Source organism: Taudactylus pleione, unplaced genomic scaffold (genome assembly GCF_031769625.1).
Source record: "Taudactylus pleione unplaced genomic scaffold, aTauple2 ptg000198l, whole genome shotgun sequence".
In the NCBI taxonomy this organism is placed as follows: domain Eukaryota; kingdom Metazoa; phylum Chordata; class Amphibia; order Anura; family Myobatrachidae; genus Taudactylus; species Taudactylus pleione.
Genome location: NW_028284600.1, coordinates 11,724,779 through 11,741,048, shown reverse-complemented (window position 1 = coordinate 11,741,048; position 16,270 = coordinate 11,724,779). Strand labels below are relative to the sequence as shown.

The 16,270-nt window shown below is 44.1% G+C and overlaps 1 protein-coding gene across 1 annotated transcript in view; it reads right to left on the bottom strand.

The window, feature by feature from the left end:
• The window catches only part of LOC148518864 (alpha-2-macroglobulin-like protein 1), a 138,811-nt gene that overhangs the window by 27,526 nt on the left and 95,015 nt on the right, over positions 1-16,270 (bottom strand). Inside the window, exons 30-31 of the mRNA XM_088476944.1 lie at positions 8,322-8,537; positions 6,394-6,518 (exon numbers count right to left, since the gene is read on the bottom strand). Coding sequence (XP_088333070.1) covers positions 6,394-6,518; positions 8,322-8,537 — 341 coding nt within the window. The remainder of the gene's footprint in view (positions 1-6,393; positions 6,519-8,321; positions 8,538-16,270) is intronic.

Genomic DNA, 16,270 nt, shown 5'->3' with positions numbered 1-16,270 from the left:
TGTTTTATACTCAGTCAGTGTGTTCGCCTTTCTATTGTTTGGTATACTATATTTCTTATAGAAAGGGTTGGATGCATCACGCATCGCATTTTGAACGAGCTGCATCCCGCTATTGATCACATGCATAGAGGCGCCTATTAACACCGTATACATAAAGATTTGCTGTAAAAATCGCAACGGACAGCTCTTCTGATAAGAGCTGTCCTTTGCTGTGTCAGGAATTCTGGGTTTATGACCTGGGAGTCCTTGTGCATATGGCCAGGCCGCGGGGGACACTGGGAACACTGGGAAGTCCCCGGTAAGAAGCTCATAGGCTTCTATAAGGCAACACCGTCTACAGATTGGCTATCGAGAACAAGCTCCGGAAAGTTTTGCTTTTCTGCATTTTCGGAGGTTTGACCGCATTTTTGAGGATAGTGCATCCCACCCACACACTGAAACATTTGTGGAAGGTGTTTTACGTATGCTCCCATTTATTAGAATATACACGATCATTTCTGCATTCGTTGGGAGAAACTATACAGTTACAGTGGAAGAAATGCTTCTAATCTCTTTTGATTGCAAAATGAACTCTTATTACGCGCCTATACTACTGAGATTATGGGCCATATCCAATTAGACAGGAAAAGCCCTGGTTTTGCAAAAAGATTTCGCCGATGCTAAGATTTCACACAAAAAATGTATTGTGCAATCATATTGCTGAACTTTTCACACATGCGAATTCTCCATAGACTAATAACCAGCAAAAAGTTTTCACCATCTCAGAGCAGGTGGAAACAGTGGCGTCCCTCCCCGCAGTGACACCCGGTGCGGGGAGGGATGACATGCGCGGGGGGTAGCCGAGCGCTGCCAAAAGGGGTATGGCCTCGCATACAGGGTGTGGCCATCTGAAAGGGGCGTGGCTTCACGGACCGAACCCTGGCCTGTGTTTATCAATGGGATGGTGGTGGGTGCCGGAGGTGCGGGATGCGGAGTGCCGGCTTCCTCGCTGTGACAGGAGCCGAGTGCTGCACCCGGCATCTGTCACTGAGGCGTGTGACACCTGGGTGCGGCACACCCCCCCTTTGTGACGCCACTGGGTGGAAAATTGTAAAAAAAAAAAACTTTTGGAATAAAAATGTCAGGACTTGGTTCAGAACCATTTGGACAACCCCCCTAATGACAAATTATGCAAAAATATTTTTTTAAATAGCTTAATTTGGCCAATAACTACATGTCTATTTTGGGGTGAAAGATTTAAAAGTGTTGGAAAATGGGTTTAAAGTAGTGGGTCTGGTATTTTGGGGGCTGTGTGGATGGGACATTAAACATTGCAGGTGGCTGCACCAGATGTATATTTAAAAATTTTTAAAAGTGCACTTTTAGGACACAAAAATATATTTGCACCCATTTTATTGTACCCCTAATTTTATTGCAGCATTTATTTGCCAAAAAATTTATTTATATCCTTTTCCACTATTACACAAAAATGCATATAACAACCCTTGTTTTGATCGAATTTAAAAACCCCAAATACTTTTATCAGGTCCACAAATACACTTCTAAAGTGATTTCCTTTGTCAGTTAGCCTTTTTATGGGTACAGAGATTTCCCCAAAATCTGCTGTACTTTTCACAGGTTACACCACGGTCCGTTTTCGGGCGAATGCCGCTTTGCGTCTTTTGTAATAGGATAGTGCGAGAAAAGGGAGTGCGCATAGGCAAAAGATGCGAAAGTATCGCACCAAAAGTCCCGAAGTGTGCAAAAAGTTCACCGACTTTAACCTTTCGCTTTATCGCGTCTATGGCCCTATGTACGGAATGTACTAATGGCCAAAACACAGTAAAAACTCATAAAACTGCCTCCTTTGGAGGTATGACCACATCCCTCATATGCCTCACGCTCCGGAAATCTAAATTTTCCATAGTTTGTACCCAACAGGCAATCTTATCTTAAATGGTATTACCTAATAGAAGCCTATAGGCTTCTTTTCGCAGCATTCCTCGAGAGGGATCCAATAGGATCCCTCTCAGTGCCCCCAGCAGCTCGTGCATACACTGACTGATGGCCACGCACATGCACAGAAGAACTCCTGAGTCAAAAACCCGGAAGTCCTCACAGAGCAAAAGACAGTTCCTATTGGAAGTGCTGTCCTTTGTTTTATTTGCAAATCTACAGAATAAATTTTGCTATGGGATGCTTCATAATTCCTGCCCTATTTCTGATAAGTTCCCAGTAGTATTAACCAACCAACAGTCGAAACCGGATAATTGGGTAAGACAGAATCTGTTTGCAATCAGAAAAACCTGCACGACGCCATCTTGTGAATGGCAGCAAGACTCCATTTTAGAAAAGAAAGCTTACACAAGCGCCATTTTGTCAAAAATACATAGTACACAATCCACAGTGCAAAGTTGCTAAAAGTAGCACGAACGGCTTTTTAACAATCTTCCCCAAACACATACCGACAGTGTTCAGAATACATAAAATAACTTTCCAACACATTAAAATCACCACAGACTTATATTTGAGTAACAGCAAAGCAGTGGTGTTTTCCCCGCATACATACATTTAAAAGCAATGGTCCCATAACGCAAAAAGGATAATTATTACTCGGTTTAAACGCCATGTCAGTATATAAAGAAATTAATGTTTTCTGTAACTATGGCTTAGTAAATGACAATTGGACTATTTTTGGTGCCATACTGATCTACTTTGTTTCCACAGCGTTCCAGTGACATCAATATGAAGATCGCAACATGCATTCTCAACTTATGGACCGTAGAGAGTTAAAACACCAAACTGTACCTTGTAAAATGTTAGCAGCTTAGTTATGCATGCAGGGGGGAATAAGGAGACAACAAGCTTTTGGAGGCTGATCTGTGTCCATTTGAAGTGACCTGTTTAGCATTTGTATCACACTGTTGGCATAGGAGTTTCACAGGTGGGGGGAGGAGTATGGCATTCTGAGGACACAAAGGCCGGCACACACACACACACTGGCAGATCTTTGGAGGAGAGAGAGGTTTCCTCTCTCACAAGACAACGGAAAATGGATCTCAGTTCCCCTGGGTTATAGCTAAGTATAAATTGTGCAATATTTATCCTATTTGGGTGTCTGTGGCTATTTTTGGTGTTAGTCTGTTGTTGGCTTGGCATGGTTTGTGGTTTGTGGCTTTCTGGGGATATTCATGGGTCTGTGTTGGCATGCAGTGGATGATGTGTTGTCTGGTCTGTGCTTTTCATCTGCACTGTAGGGTACAGTGGTCTGTTGTCAGCATGCAGGAAAGGGATTGATTGTGGAGTTTTTGTTGTATTTGTGGATGATTGATGCTGGTTGATTGAGATCCTCTGGTGTGCTCTGTGTTGGGGCCTTTCCATGTGCTTGAACAATATCTCTGCTTGTGAGAGATGGGCTTGGTGTGTGTTGTATACTCATGAATGTGATCATAGGGTGGTGTCAGTGTTGTATCGTGGAGGTTGAATTGATGGCAGCTTTGAATGGTCGTGGGTGGTTGCCGTGTGGTGTTGTGTGGGTCAGATGGGTATGTTGTCTGCGGTTTGTTGGAGATGGCTTGCCTCCATGTGGGGTGAACAAGGGAAATTGTGATTCTGCCCAGTTGTGGTGTTGTGTGGGTCAGATAGGTATATTGTCTTTGTTGTGGTTGTGGTCATTGATGGATGTATGATTTGCGGAGTTGCAGCTTGGTGTGAGTTTTCAGGGTGGAGTTTGCCTAGGGATCATGAGGCTTGCAAACAAAGGAAAAACATGTGCTTCGGCCCTTCCCCCTCCCCACGGTCTAGTGACTACTGGATGAGGTCTGTTGTAGGATGGTATTGTTGTATATTGGAATCAGCTTGTGTTGTACATGTTGGAATATTAAATGGTGCAGTGTTTGCCTGATGTGTTGGCATATGATATCCAGCTTGCATATTTAATTAACTATGGCATTATGGGAGATTTCAATGAGGTAGCTTCATAATGGAGTTTGTTTGTAGACCATGCGGTATGGACAATAGGGCAGGAAGCATTCCCAACCCCCCCCCCTCACACACAAACACACACACACACACACACCATCACCAGCCATCTTGAACATGTGCTCTCAGCAGACATTGATATCTCTCTCATTGTATTTTGATGTCTCTCTCTCTCTCTCTCTCCCATATTGCTCATTGTATTTTGATCTTTAATAACCGTTTCATGTATATTAACTGTACCTTATGAGCTAATGTTTGTACTATTTATTTGCGCTCATTATTAGATCATAGCGTTGTAACATCTGTACTTTTAACCTGAATAATAATCTTTAGCGCTTTGGACCGCTATTCAACTGTCTCAGTATTTAATTAATGGTATAATCAAAATAGCGACATCTTGTGGTTTTAGAAGGTACAGGCAGGTTTTGTCTTAGAGGTGCTAGGCAGGTGAATCTTAGAGGTTTATAGGCAGGAATGTATTAAAAGGTTTATTTACAAATTCAACAGTGGGGTTAATACTTATGATTCAACACAACCAACAGAACCGCTGCTGTGGAGCTAAAAGTTCAAGCAGGCCTAAAACAAGACTACAGGGATTGTAGGACTTTGAAGTCCATAGCAGATGAAGAACAACTGATTTTATAATCTTGTAATAAAGCTCATGTACAGTCAGGTCCATAAATATTGGGACATTGACAGAATTTTCATATTTTTTTTCCTCTACTCACCACCACAATGGCTTTGAAATGAAACAAACAAGATGTGATTTAACTGCAGACTTTCAGATTTAATTTGAGGGTAATTACATCCAAATCAGGTGAACGGTGTAGGAATTACAACAGTTTCTATATGTGCCTCCCACTTTTTAAGGGGCCAAAAGTAATGGGACAAACTAAACAATCCTAAATCTACCTTTCACTTTTTAATACTTTGTTGAAAATCCTTTGCAGGTAATTACAGCCTGAAGTCTGGAACGCATAGACATCACCAGACGCTGGGTTTCATCCCTGGTGATGCTCTGCCAGGCCTCTACTGCAAATGTCTTCAGTTCCTACTTGTTCTTGGGGCATTTTCCCTTCAGTTTTGTCTTCATCAAGTGAAATGCATGCTCAATCGGATTCAGGTCAGGGGATTGACTTGGCCATTGCATAACATTCCACTTTTTAGCCTTAAAAAACTCTTTGGTTGCTTTTGCAGCATGCTTCGGGTCATTGTCCATCTGCACTGTGAAGCGCCGTCCAATGAGTTCTGAATCATTTGACTGAATATGAGCATATAATATTGCCCGAAACACTTCAGAATTAATTCTGCTGCTTTTGTCAGCAGTCACATCATCAATAAATACAAGGGAACCAGTTCCATTGGCAGCCATACATGCCCACGCCATGACACTACCACCACCATGCTTCACTGATGGGGTGGTATGTTTTGGATCATGAGCAGTTCCTTTCCTTCTCTTCTCTTCCCATCACTCTGGTACAAGTTGATCTTTGTCTCATCTGTCCATAGGATGTTGTTCCAGAACTGTAATGGCTTTTTTAGATGTTGTTTGGCAAACTCTAATCTGGTCTTCCTGTTTTTGTGGCTCACCAATGGTTTGCATCTTGTGGTGAACCCTCTATATTCACTCTTGTGAAGTCTTCTCTTGATTGTTGACTTTGACACATATACATACACCTCCTGGAGAGTGTTCTTGATTTGGCCAACTGTTGTGAAGGGGTTTTTCTTTACCAGGGAAATAATTCTTTTGTCATCCACCACAGTTGTTTTCTGTGGTCTTCCGGGTCTTTTGGTGTTGCTGAGCTCTCCGGTGCGTTCTTTCTTTTTAAGAATGTTCCAAACAGTTGATTTGGCCAAACCTAATGTTTTTGCTATCTCTCTGATGGGTTTGTTTTGATTTTTCAGCCTAATGATGGCTTCCTTTACTGATAGCGACAGCTCTTTGGATCTCATATTGAGAGTTGACAGCAACTGATTCCAAATGCAAATGTCACACCTAGAATCAACTCCAGACCTTTTACCTGCTTAATTTATAATGAAATAATGAGGGAATAGCCCACACCTGTCCATGAAATAACTTTTGAGTTGATAGTCCCATGACGTTTGGCCCCTTAAAAAGTGGGAGGCACATATTGAAACTGTTGTAATTCTTACACCGTTCACCCGATTTGGATGTAATTGCCCTCAAATTAAATCTGAAAGTCTGCAGTTAAAGCACATCTTGTTTGTTTCATTTCAAAACCATTGTGGTGGTGAATAGAGGCCAAAATCTAAAAATTCTGTCAATGTCCCAATATTTATGGACCTGACTGTACATACACACACTATTACGATTCAGTTAACATCTGATCTTGAGCTCAGTAAGGCCCCTGGATCTTACATAAGAGATAGAAGAGAGGTCTCCATTAAGCACCTCCAAGATCTCATCCTTACCTGACCTCCATGAGAACTTCAAATTGTGTCTGTGCTTCCTGGTTGCAGACTGATGGCTGGGTGCTGACAGTGAGGGCAAAGTAAGTGTCAGATTTGACAGGTGGGGTATGATATTTAAGATGTGTCTGTAGAGAGATGGATAAATTAAACCATTACTCTATGCACCCAATTTAGAGAAAGTACTTTCTGAATGATGTAGGATACATAAAGAGAAAACATAGGACAATTACAGGGCTGAGGAGGCCATGGAAACATCTTTTCAATAATTCTGTCTTCTGAGTAGACAGCCCCAGCTCAGATAAAAGTTGAAATGGTGTTGCCCAATAGAAGCCAATGGGGATCTATTTGTGAGTCCCCCTGAGAGTGATCTAATTGTTGTATTACTGCCCAGGAGAGATGTACCAAACCTTGGGGAGAGATACAGTAGGGAGAGATAAAGTACTAACCAATCAGCTCCTAACTTTCACTTTACAGACTGTGTTTGAAATGACAGTCACTAGCTGTTTGTTACTTTATCTCCATCCACTTTAGCTTTCACCAAGACATCTACCCCTTATTCTGTTACTATGCCAACATACATCCAAACAACACTGTCAAAGATTGGGTAAAAGTAAAATAAAGAACTTTCCCAATGTAGCCCTCAGTGACACTCCATTCCAGGGTGTTATATACATTAAATTAATCCGTTTAAATGCAAGTGTTAATTTAATGTCAATAAACATAATAAAAAAGCAAAAATTAGCAAGACAAAGATTAGAAAGAGAAAAGCAAAAATATAATTTTTGTACTTAATGTTATATCCTTTTCTCTAAATCCATTGGGGGGACCCTACTAAACTTGGGGTATAGAGGATGCAATGCAGGATTTGGCACTCAAGCTCCTACATATTATTTATAATGTATCTCCTTCCCTATAAAACTCATCCTTTCTAGCAAAGCTTTTAGGATAAGACTAAAATATTAAAGAAGAAAAAAAAAAATGGACCACAACAAACAACCACAGAGCCATGAAGGGTGGGGGATATTAGTGGCCGCCAAATGGATTTAGAGAAAATGATTTAAGGTTACAGTAAGTTCAAAAATGCTATTTTCTTTTACAGTACATCCTCTTTGGGGGACATCCCAAAACTGTCCCTGAGACAGGATATACTAAGCAAAGCTGTGCAAGACAAAGACAATAACCAAAGCCAATTGCTTTAGAGACAGACTACTAACTATACACTGTACCATACGCTGCACCATTTTAGAAGTGAGGAGTCCTGGAAATTACAGTGATATAATCCTGTGGAGTTATCCAAAGATGGGATAACTCCATACGTTTTTATTAATTACATTTTAGGAGTGGTGTCTCTAGGAGTAAGACCAAGCTGTAACCTATAGCAGCGAGTTACTTCCGATCTTGTCACTAGTGATATAATGCTATTGAACACAAACCAGGAACCCCTAAGCTATGCCTTACCAGACTGTTACCGCCTGATGTAAATCCCTCTTATGGAATCATAAGAACATTGACAAAAGAAAAGAAAGTCTAACCAATGGCACAAATCATGAAGAGGGAATGTCACACAGTACCGCTTTGCCAAAAGGCAAATAATAATAATAATAATTAAAAAAAATGAAAGATACAGGGTATCTAGGCAACAAATGCAGTGCCCCTATCCTACTAAACTAAGAAGTTACAGCAAGGAGTTGAGGGGCTACATTACAAACGAGCTGTAGCAATGTGAGTGGCAAATCTTGCATTGCACCCTCTATACCCCAAGGTTAGTAGTGGCCCCTAAAGAGGATATAGGAGAAAGTTACATTTTTAAATGAGGAGATCATGATCGACATATTTTATTTGGCCATTTTTTTCATAAATTACCCCCCTCCCCCCCTACCACAGGTCTTTCTAACACAGACAAATTTAAAACCAATGACTGTACTGACCTGTATGTACACACACCCATTCCCTGTGGCTGTCAGCGAGTATTCTCCGGGGATGTCTGGTAAGGATTCTTTTTGTAAAATTAGACTTTTGTTTTTGTCTACATGAAACTGCTTCTGGAACCCAGACAATGACCTGACTGTCACAGTCACATCCTGATTGTCCCTGTAAGTGGCCTTTGCATATTTTGTCAGTCCTTGAAGGGCCACCACTGTATCCTGTAAGAGAAAGTGTTTGATATACTGTACTACAGCAACTCATACTACTCAATATCAATCTGATGTTCAACTTACCAATTACCATATCTAGAACATGTTTAGGAACAATAAACCTATTTACAGTACGCTTTGTGGCAAATTTATTAATATTTGTGGTCTGTCTCCAAAAACAAAGATTCCTTATCGCTGTAATTTGTGGTAATACCATATTATTATTCACCTAAATATACTATTTGTAACTCACTGGGACTGGCTTATATTAGATATGTGGCCACTTTACCTTCTGCTAGGAAGCCCGATGCGAACAGACAGTACCAGGAAAGGATCCTCCTTCAGATCCCTCTTCAGTAAAATCGACGATAGAGTAGTAAATAGGCTATTATGGGCTAACACCATCTTCCGATAGTATTAGTCGGCAGGGCCAAGCTCTGGAATGCTTCATATTCTGGAGCTTGGTATATCTGACAATTAAGTAGCCCCCTTAAACAGGCACGTTTCTAGAGAGGAGGGGGCCCGTGTGCAGTGTCCAACACGGGCTCCCTCCTCTCTGTCTGGTGGCCAGCAACGCACTGAGCTGTGCGCGGTCAGCGCCGGAGTTATAGACTCTGGGCACTAGAGTGCGCCCAGAGTCTATAGAGTATGCGCAGTTCACCAGGAAAATGGCCACGGAGGCCATTTTCCCTGTATTTTCAAACGATGAGTAGATGGCCGCGGTGGTCATTTTCCAGTCGTTTTTACAGCGCCGGACCCCGCGCCGATGTGGGACTCTGGAGAGTTAAGTAATATTATGCGTGCAGGGTGTGCGGTGTGGGGCCCCCTGGATCCAGGGGCCCGTGTAGCTAGCACACCCTGCACCCACTATAGATACGCCCCTGCCCTTAGAAACCTATGTGTGTTGCTTTGCGAATGGAAAGCCTACTTAAATCAGGGGACTCCTTAATATTTGTGCTATATCCCCCAAAAATGTATGTTTTCAGGTATTGTTAAAAATATATGCTAGTTCTATAGAGAAAATAAGTATTCTGACGAACAAGTACTGTCCTGAATTCCATACTGAAACATAAGTTGTATAGTAAAATTGAATGATCGGGTGTAGTAGGTATTACCTCTGGACGCATGTCCGGCGGTTCAAATCCCGACTGCAGCAGCCCGGCAAGGGTGAAAATCCAGATCGTCCTTAAGGTAAGTATCGCTAACCTAATTCCCCCCCTAACCCTAACCCTCCCTTAGGGGTGCCTAACCCTAACCTCTCCCCTAAGTGCCTAACCCTAATCCCCCCTCTAAGTGCCTAAACATAACCCCCCCATCCCCGCCGCCTAAACCTAAGTCCCCCGGGGGGGGTGCCTAACCCTAACCCCCCCCTGGGGGTGCTTAACCCTAACCCCCCCTTTTTTATGTGGGATTTGTGTCCTCTGTCTTATATATATATATATATATATATACTGTGTATATATATATATATATATATATACACACTTTTTTTAAAATGTGTGTATATATATATATATATATGTATGTGTGTTTGATAAGTGAAACTGATTCAAGCGACTAGCGTGTCTTATGTATAATGGCATTTTATAACCCACTGGGTCAAGAATGAAGTGCAGTAGTGTACATATATATATATATCTATATTAGGGGTGAGCGGGTTCGGATTTCTGAAATCCGAACCCCCCCGAGCCCCCCGATCCGAGTCAGGCTCGACTTTTCCCGCCTGTCTCGGATCTGAAATCGAGGCAAAACGTCATCATCCCTCCTTCCGGGTCTCGCGGGTTTTGGATCCTATATAAGGTACCCGCGTCGGCGCCATTTTCTCACTCGGCTGTGGACAGTGAAGAGGGAGGGTGGGAGTTAGGGCTGGCTGGGCTGTGTAGTGTAGTGTTGTGCTGTGCTGTGCTGCGCTGTGCTGCTATTGTCCATAGGGGCTGTGTCCACTACTTCAAAGTCCATAGGGGCTGGCTGGACTGTGTTGTGCAGTCAGTTGTCCATAGGGGCTGTGTCCACTCCAAAGTCCTGTGCAGTGTCCCAGTCCTAAAGGGGTGCTGTAGTGTTGTCCAGGGGGTGCTCTGTCCATCAGGGGTGCTCCCCCCAAGTGCAAAAAAAAATAAATATTTTTTCTGTGTTTGTGAATTGTGTGCACAGTAGCCGTACGTGCATCAACAAAGTAGTGCCAAGTGTGCGCCTGTGTCAAAAGTAAAGGGCCATCTGGCTTGACCGTGAAAGGGTGCTTTAACCCCCAAAGTACACAACAAACAAAATAAAAAAATATTTTCTGTGTTTGTGAATTGTGTGCACTGTGGCTGCACGTGCATCAACAAAGGAGCAGCGCTAAGCGTGCGCCTGTGTCCCATAAGTAAAGGGCCGGCTGGCTTGTCCGTTAAAGGGTGCTGTAATCCCCAAAGTACACTCCAAACAAAATAAAAAAATATTTTCTGTGTTTGTGTGCGCCTTAGCCACACGTATATATTTAGGGGTGAGCGGGTTCGGATTTCTGAAATCCGAACACCCCCGAGCCCCCCCGATCCAAGTCCGATCCGAGTCAGGCTCGACTTTTCCCGCCTGACTCGGATCTGAAATCGAGGCAAAATGTCATCATCCCGACTTCCGAGTCTCGCGGGTTTTGGATCCTATATAAGGTACCCGCGTCGGCGCCATTTTCTCACTCGGCTGTGGACAGTGAAGAGGGAGGGTGGGAGTTTGGGCTGTGTAGTGTAGTGTAGTGTAGTGCTGCTGTTGTCCACTACTTCAAAGTCAATAGGGGCTGGCTGTGTTGTGCTGTGCTGCTGTTGTTAATAGGGGCTGTGTCCACTACTTCAAAGTCCATAGGGGCCGGCTGGCTTGACCGTTAAAGGGTGCTGTAACCCCCAAAAGTACACTCCAGTCCAAACCAAAAAAAAAATTATTTTCTGTGTTTGTGAATTGTGTGCGCAGTAGCCGCACGTGCATCAACAAAGTAGTGCCAAGCGTGCGCCTGTGTCATAAGTAAAGGGCCGGCTGGCTTGACCGTTAAAGGGTGCTGTAACCCCCAAAGTACACTCCAAACCAAATAACAAAATATTTTTTCTGTGTTTGTGAATTGTGTGCGCAGTAGCCGCACATGCATCAACAAAGTAGTGCCAAGCGTGCGCCTGTGTCATAAGTAAAGGGCCGGCTGGCTTGACCATTAAAGGGTGCTGTAACCCCCAAAGTACACTCCAGTCCAAACCAAAAAAAAAATTATTTTCTGTGTTTGTGAATTGTGTGCACAGTAGCCGCACGTGCATCAACAAAGTAGTGCCAAGCGTGCGCCTGTGTCATAAGTAAAGGGCCGGATGGCTTGACCGTTAAAGGGTGCTGTAACCCCCAAAGTACACTCCAGTCCAAACCAAAAAAAAAAATATTTTCTGTGTTTGTGAATTGTGTGCGCAGTAGCCGCACGTGCATCAACAAAGTAGTGCCAAGCGTGCGCCTATGTCATAAGTAAAGGGCCGGCTGGCTTGACCGTTAAAGGGTACTGTAACCCCCGAAAGTACACTCCAGTCCAAACCAAAAAAAAATTATTTTCTGTGTTTGTGAATTGTGTGCGCAGTTGCCGCACGTGCATCAACAAAGTAGTGCCAAGCGTGCGCCTGTGTCATAAGTAATGGGCCGGCTGGCTTGACCGTTAAAGGGTGCTGTAACCCCCGAAAGTACACTCCAGTCCAAACCAAAAAAAAATTATTTTCTGTGTTTGTGAATTGTGTGTGCAGTAGCCGCACGTGCATCAACAAAGTAGTGCCAAGCGTGCGCCTGTGTCATAAGTAAAGGGCCGGCTGGCTTGACCGTTAAAGGGTGCTGTAACCCCCAAAAGTACACTCCAGTCCAAAACCCAAAAAAAAATTATTTTCTGTGTTTGTGAATTGTGTGCGCAGTAGCCGCACGTGCATCAACAAAGTAGTGCCAAGCGTGCGCCTGTGTCATAAGTAAAGGGCCGGCTGGCTTGACCGTTAAAGGGTGCTGTAACCCCCGAAAGTACACTCCAGTCCAAACCAAAAAAAAAATTATTTTCTGTGTTTGTGAATTGTGTGCGCAGTAGCCGCACGTGCATCAACAAAGTAGTGCCAAGCGTGCGCCTGTGTCATAAGTAAAGGGCTGGCTGGCTTGACCGTTAAAGGGTGCTGTAACCCCCGAAAGTACACTCCAGTCCAAACCCAAAAAAAAAATATTTTCTGTGTTTGTGAATTGTGTGCGCAGTAGCCGCACGTGCATCAACAAAGTACTACCAAGCGTGCGCCTGTGTCATAAGTAAAGGGCCAGCTGGCTTGATCGTTAAAGGGTGCTGTAACCCCCAAAGTACACTCCAAACCAAGAAAAAAAAAAATTTCTGTGTTTGTGAATTGTGTGCGCAGTAGCCGCACGTGCATCAACAAAGTAGTGCCAAGCGTGCGCCTGTGTCATAAGTAAAGGGCCAGCTGGCTTGACCGTTAAAGGGTGCTGTAACCCCCAAAGTACACTCCAGTCCAAACCAAAAAAAAAATTATTTTCTGTGTTTGTGAATTGTGTGCGCAGTAGCCGCACGTGCATCAACAAAGTAGTGCCAAGCGTGCGCCTGTGTCATAAGTAAAAGGCCGGCTGGCTTGACCGTTAAAGGGTGCTGTAACCCCCAAAGTACACTCCAGTCCAAACCAAAAAAAAAATTATTTTCTGTTTGTGAATTGTGTGCGCAGTAGCCGCACGTGCATCAACAAAGTAGTGCCAAGCGTGCGCCTGTGTCATAAGTAAAGGGCTGGCTGGCTTGACCGTTAAAGGGTGCTGTAACCCCCGAAAGTACACTCCAGTCCAAACCAAAAAAAAAATTATTTTCTGTGTTTGTGAATTGTGTGCGCAGTAGCCGCACGTGCATCAACAAAGTACTACCAAGCGTGCGCCTGTGTCATAAGTAAAGGGCCAGCTGGCTTGACCGTTAAAGGGTGCTGTAACCCCCAAAGTACACTCCAAACCAAGAAAAAAAAAAAATTCTGTGTTTGTGAATTGTGTGCGCAGTAGCCGCACGTGCATCAACAAAGTAGTGCCAAGCGTGCGCCTGTGTCATAAGTAAAGGGCCGGCTGGCTTGACCGTTAAAGGGTGCTGTAACCCCCAAAGTACACTCCAGTCCAAACCAAAAAAAAAATTATTTTCTGTGTTTGTGAATTGTGTGCGTAGTAGCGCACGTGCATCAACAAAGTAGTGCCAAGCGTGCGCCTGTGTCATAAGTAAAGGGCCGGCTGGCTTGACCGTTAAAGGGTGCTGTAACCCCCAAAGTACACTCCTGTCCAAACCAAAAAAAAATGTATTTTCTGTGTTTGTGAATTGTGTGCGCAGTAGCCGCACGTGCATCAACAAAGTAGTGCCAAGCGTGCGCCTGTGTCATAAGTAAAAGGCCGGCTGGCTTGACCGTTAAAGGGTGCTGTAACCCCCAAAGTACACTCCAGTCCAAACCAAAAAAAAAATTATTTTCTGTGTTTGTGAATTGTGTGCGCAGTAGCCGCACGTGCATCAACAAAGTAGTGCCAAGCGTGCGCCTGTGTCATAAGTAAAGGGCCGGCTGGCTTGACCGTTAAAGGGTGCTGTAACCCCCGAAAGTACACTCCAGTCCAAACCAAAAAAAAAAATATTTTCTGTGTTTGTGAATTGTGTGCGCAGTAGCCGCACGTGCATCAACAAAGTAGTGCCAAGCGTGCGCCTGTGTCATAAGTAAAGGGCCGGCTGGCTTGACCGTTAAAGGGTGCTGTAACCCCCAAAGTACACTCCAGTCCAAACCAAAAAAAAATTTCACGTATATATCAAATCGATATAACATAAATGGAGGACCAAACTTTCTCCGATAAAAATAAAATAGAGAAAGATCAAGAACCACTTCCTCCTAGTGCTGAAGCTGCTGCCACTAGTCATGACATAGACAATAACATGCCATCAACGTCGTCTGCCAAGGCCGATGCCCAATGTCATAGTAGAGGGCACATACAATCCCAAATGACAAAGTTCAGGAAAATGGCCTTGAAAAAAACCATTTAAATCATCTGAAGAGAAACGTAAACTTGCCAATATGCCATTTACGACATGGAGTGGCAAGGAACGGCTAAGGTCGATCCCTAGTATGTTCATGACTAGTGGTTCAGCTTCACATGACGATGGAAGCCCTCCTCCCACTAAAAAAATCAAACGAGTTAAGCTGGCAAAAGCACAGCAAAGAACTGTGCATTCTAAGAAGATATCACAAATCCCCAAGGAGAGTCCAAGTGTGGTGGTGGTTGCGATGCCTGACCTTCCCAGCACTGGACGGAAGAGGTGGCTCTTTCCACCATTTGCACGCCCCCTGCAAGTGCTGAAAGTAGCACCCACAGTCCACTTGCTGATATGCAAATTGAAGATGTCACTGTTGAAGTACAACAGGATGAGGATACTGGTGTAGCTGGCGCTGAGGAGGAAGTTGGCGAGGAGGATTCTGATGGTGATGTGGTTTGTTTAAATCAGGCTCCGGGGGAGACAGTTGTTGTCCGTGGGATGAAAAAGCCCATCACGGTCATGCCTGGGCAGAAGACCAAACATTCCACCTCTTTGGTCTGGCAATATTTCTATCCAAATCCAGACAACAACTGTCTTGCCATACAGTATGTACCATATGTAAAAGTGAAATAAGTAGGTCTAGGGACGTTAACCACCTAGGAACATCCTCCCTTATACGGCACCTGCAGCGCGTTCATAAAAAGTTACTGTCAAGTTTAGAAACTTTGGCTAAGACCGTAAGCAGTCCAGGGACACCCAAATCCCGTTGTCCTGTTGTATCCAAGCGCCTGCAAACCACACCGTCAACTCCCTCCTCGTAAATTTCCCCCTTAGTCAGGATCGGAAGTAGTCCTACAAGCCATGTCTCTGGCATGACTGACTCTCCTATCCGGGATTCCTCCGGAGGATCCTGCATTGCTACGCCTACTGCTGCCGCTGCTGCTGTTGCTGCTGCTGGGAGTCGTTCATCATCCCAGAGAGGAAGTAGGAACACCACTACTTTTACTAAACAATTGACCCTCCAACAGTCCTTAGCGAGGAGGATGAAGTACGACAGCAGTCATCCTGAAGCAAAACGTATAACTGAGGCCTTGACTGATATGTTGGTGTTAGGTGTGCGTCCGGTATCCGCCATTAGTGCAGTGGGATTTAGACAATTGATGGAGGTAGTGTGTCCCCGGTTCCAAATCCTGTCTAGATTCCACTTCAATAGGCAGGCGATACCGAGACTGTACAGAAACGTCAGAAAAAGTGTCCTCAGTGTCCTGAAAAATGCCGTTGTACCCAATGTCCACCTAACCACGGACATGTGGACAAGTGGAACAGGGCAGACTAAGGACTATATGACTGTGACAGCCCACTGGGTAGATGTATCACCTTACGCAGCAATAACAGTAGCATCACCAATAGCAGCATCTCAGAAACGCCAGCTCGTTCCAAGGCAGGCTACGCTGTGTATCACCGGTTTCAGTAAGAGGCACACCGCCGACAACCTCTTAGAGAAACTGAGGGAAATCATCGCCCAGTTGCTTACCCCACTTAGACTCTCCTGGGGATTTGTGATATCTGACAACGCCACCAATATTGTGCGGGCATTACATCTGGGCAAATTCCAGCACGTCCCATGTTTTGTTCACAATAAACTTGGTGGTGCAGAATTTTCTGAAAAGCGACAGGGGCGTGCAGGAGACGCTTTGGGTGGCCCGAAAAATTTCTGGCCACTTTCGCC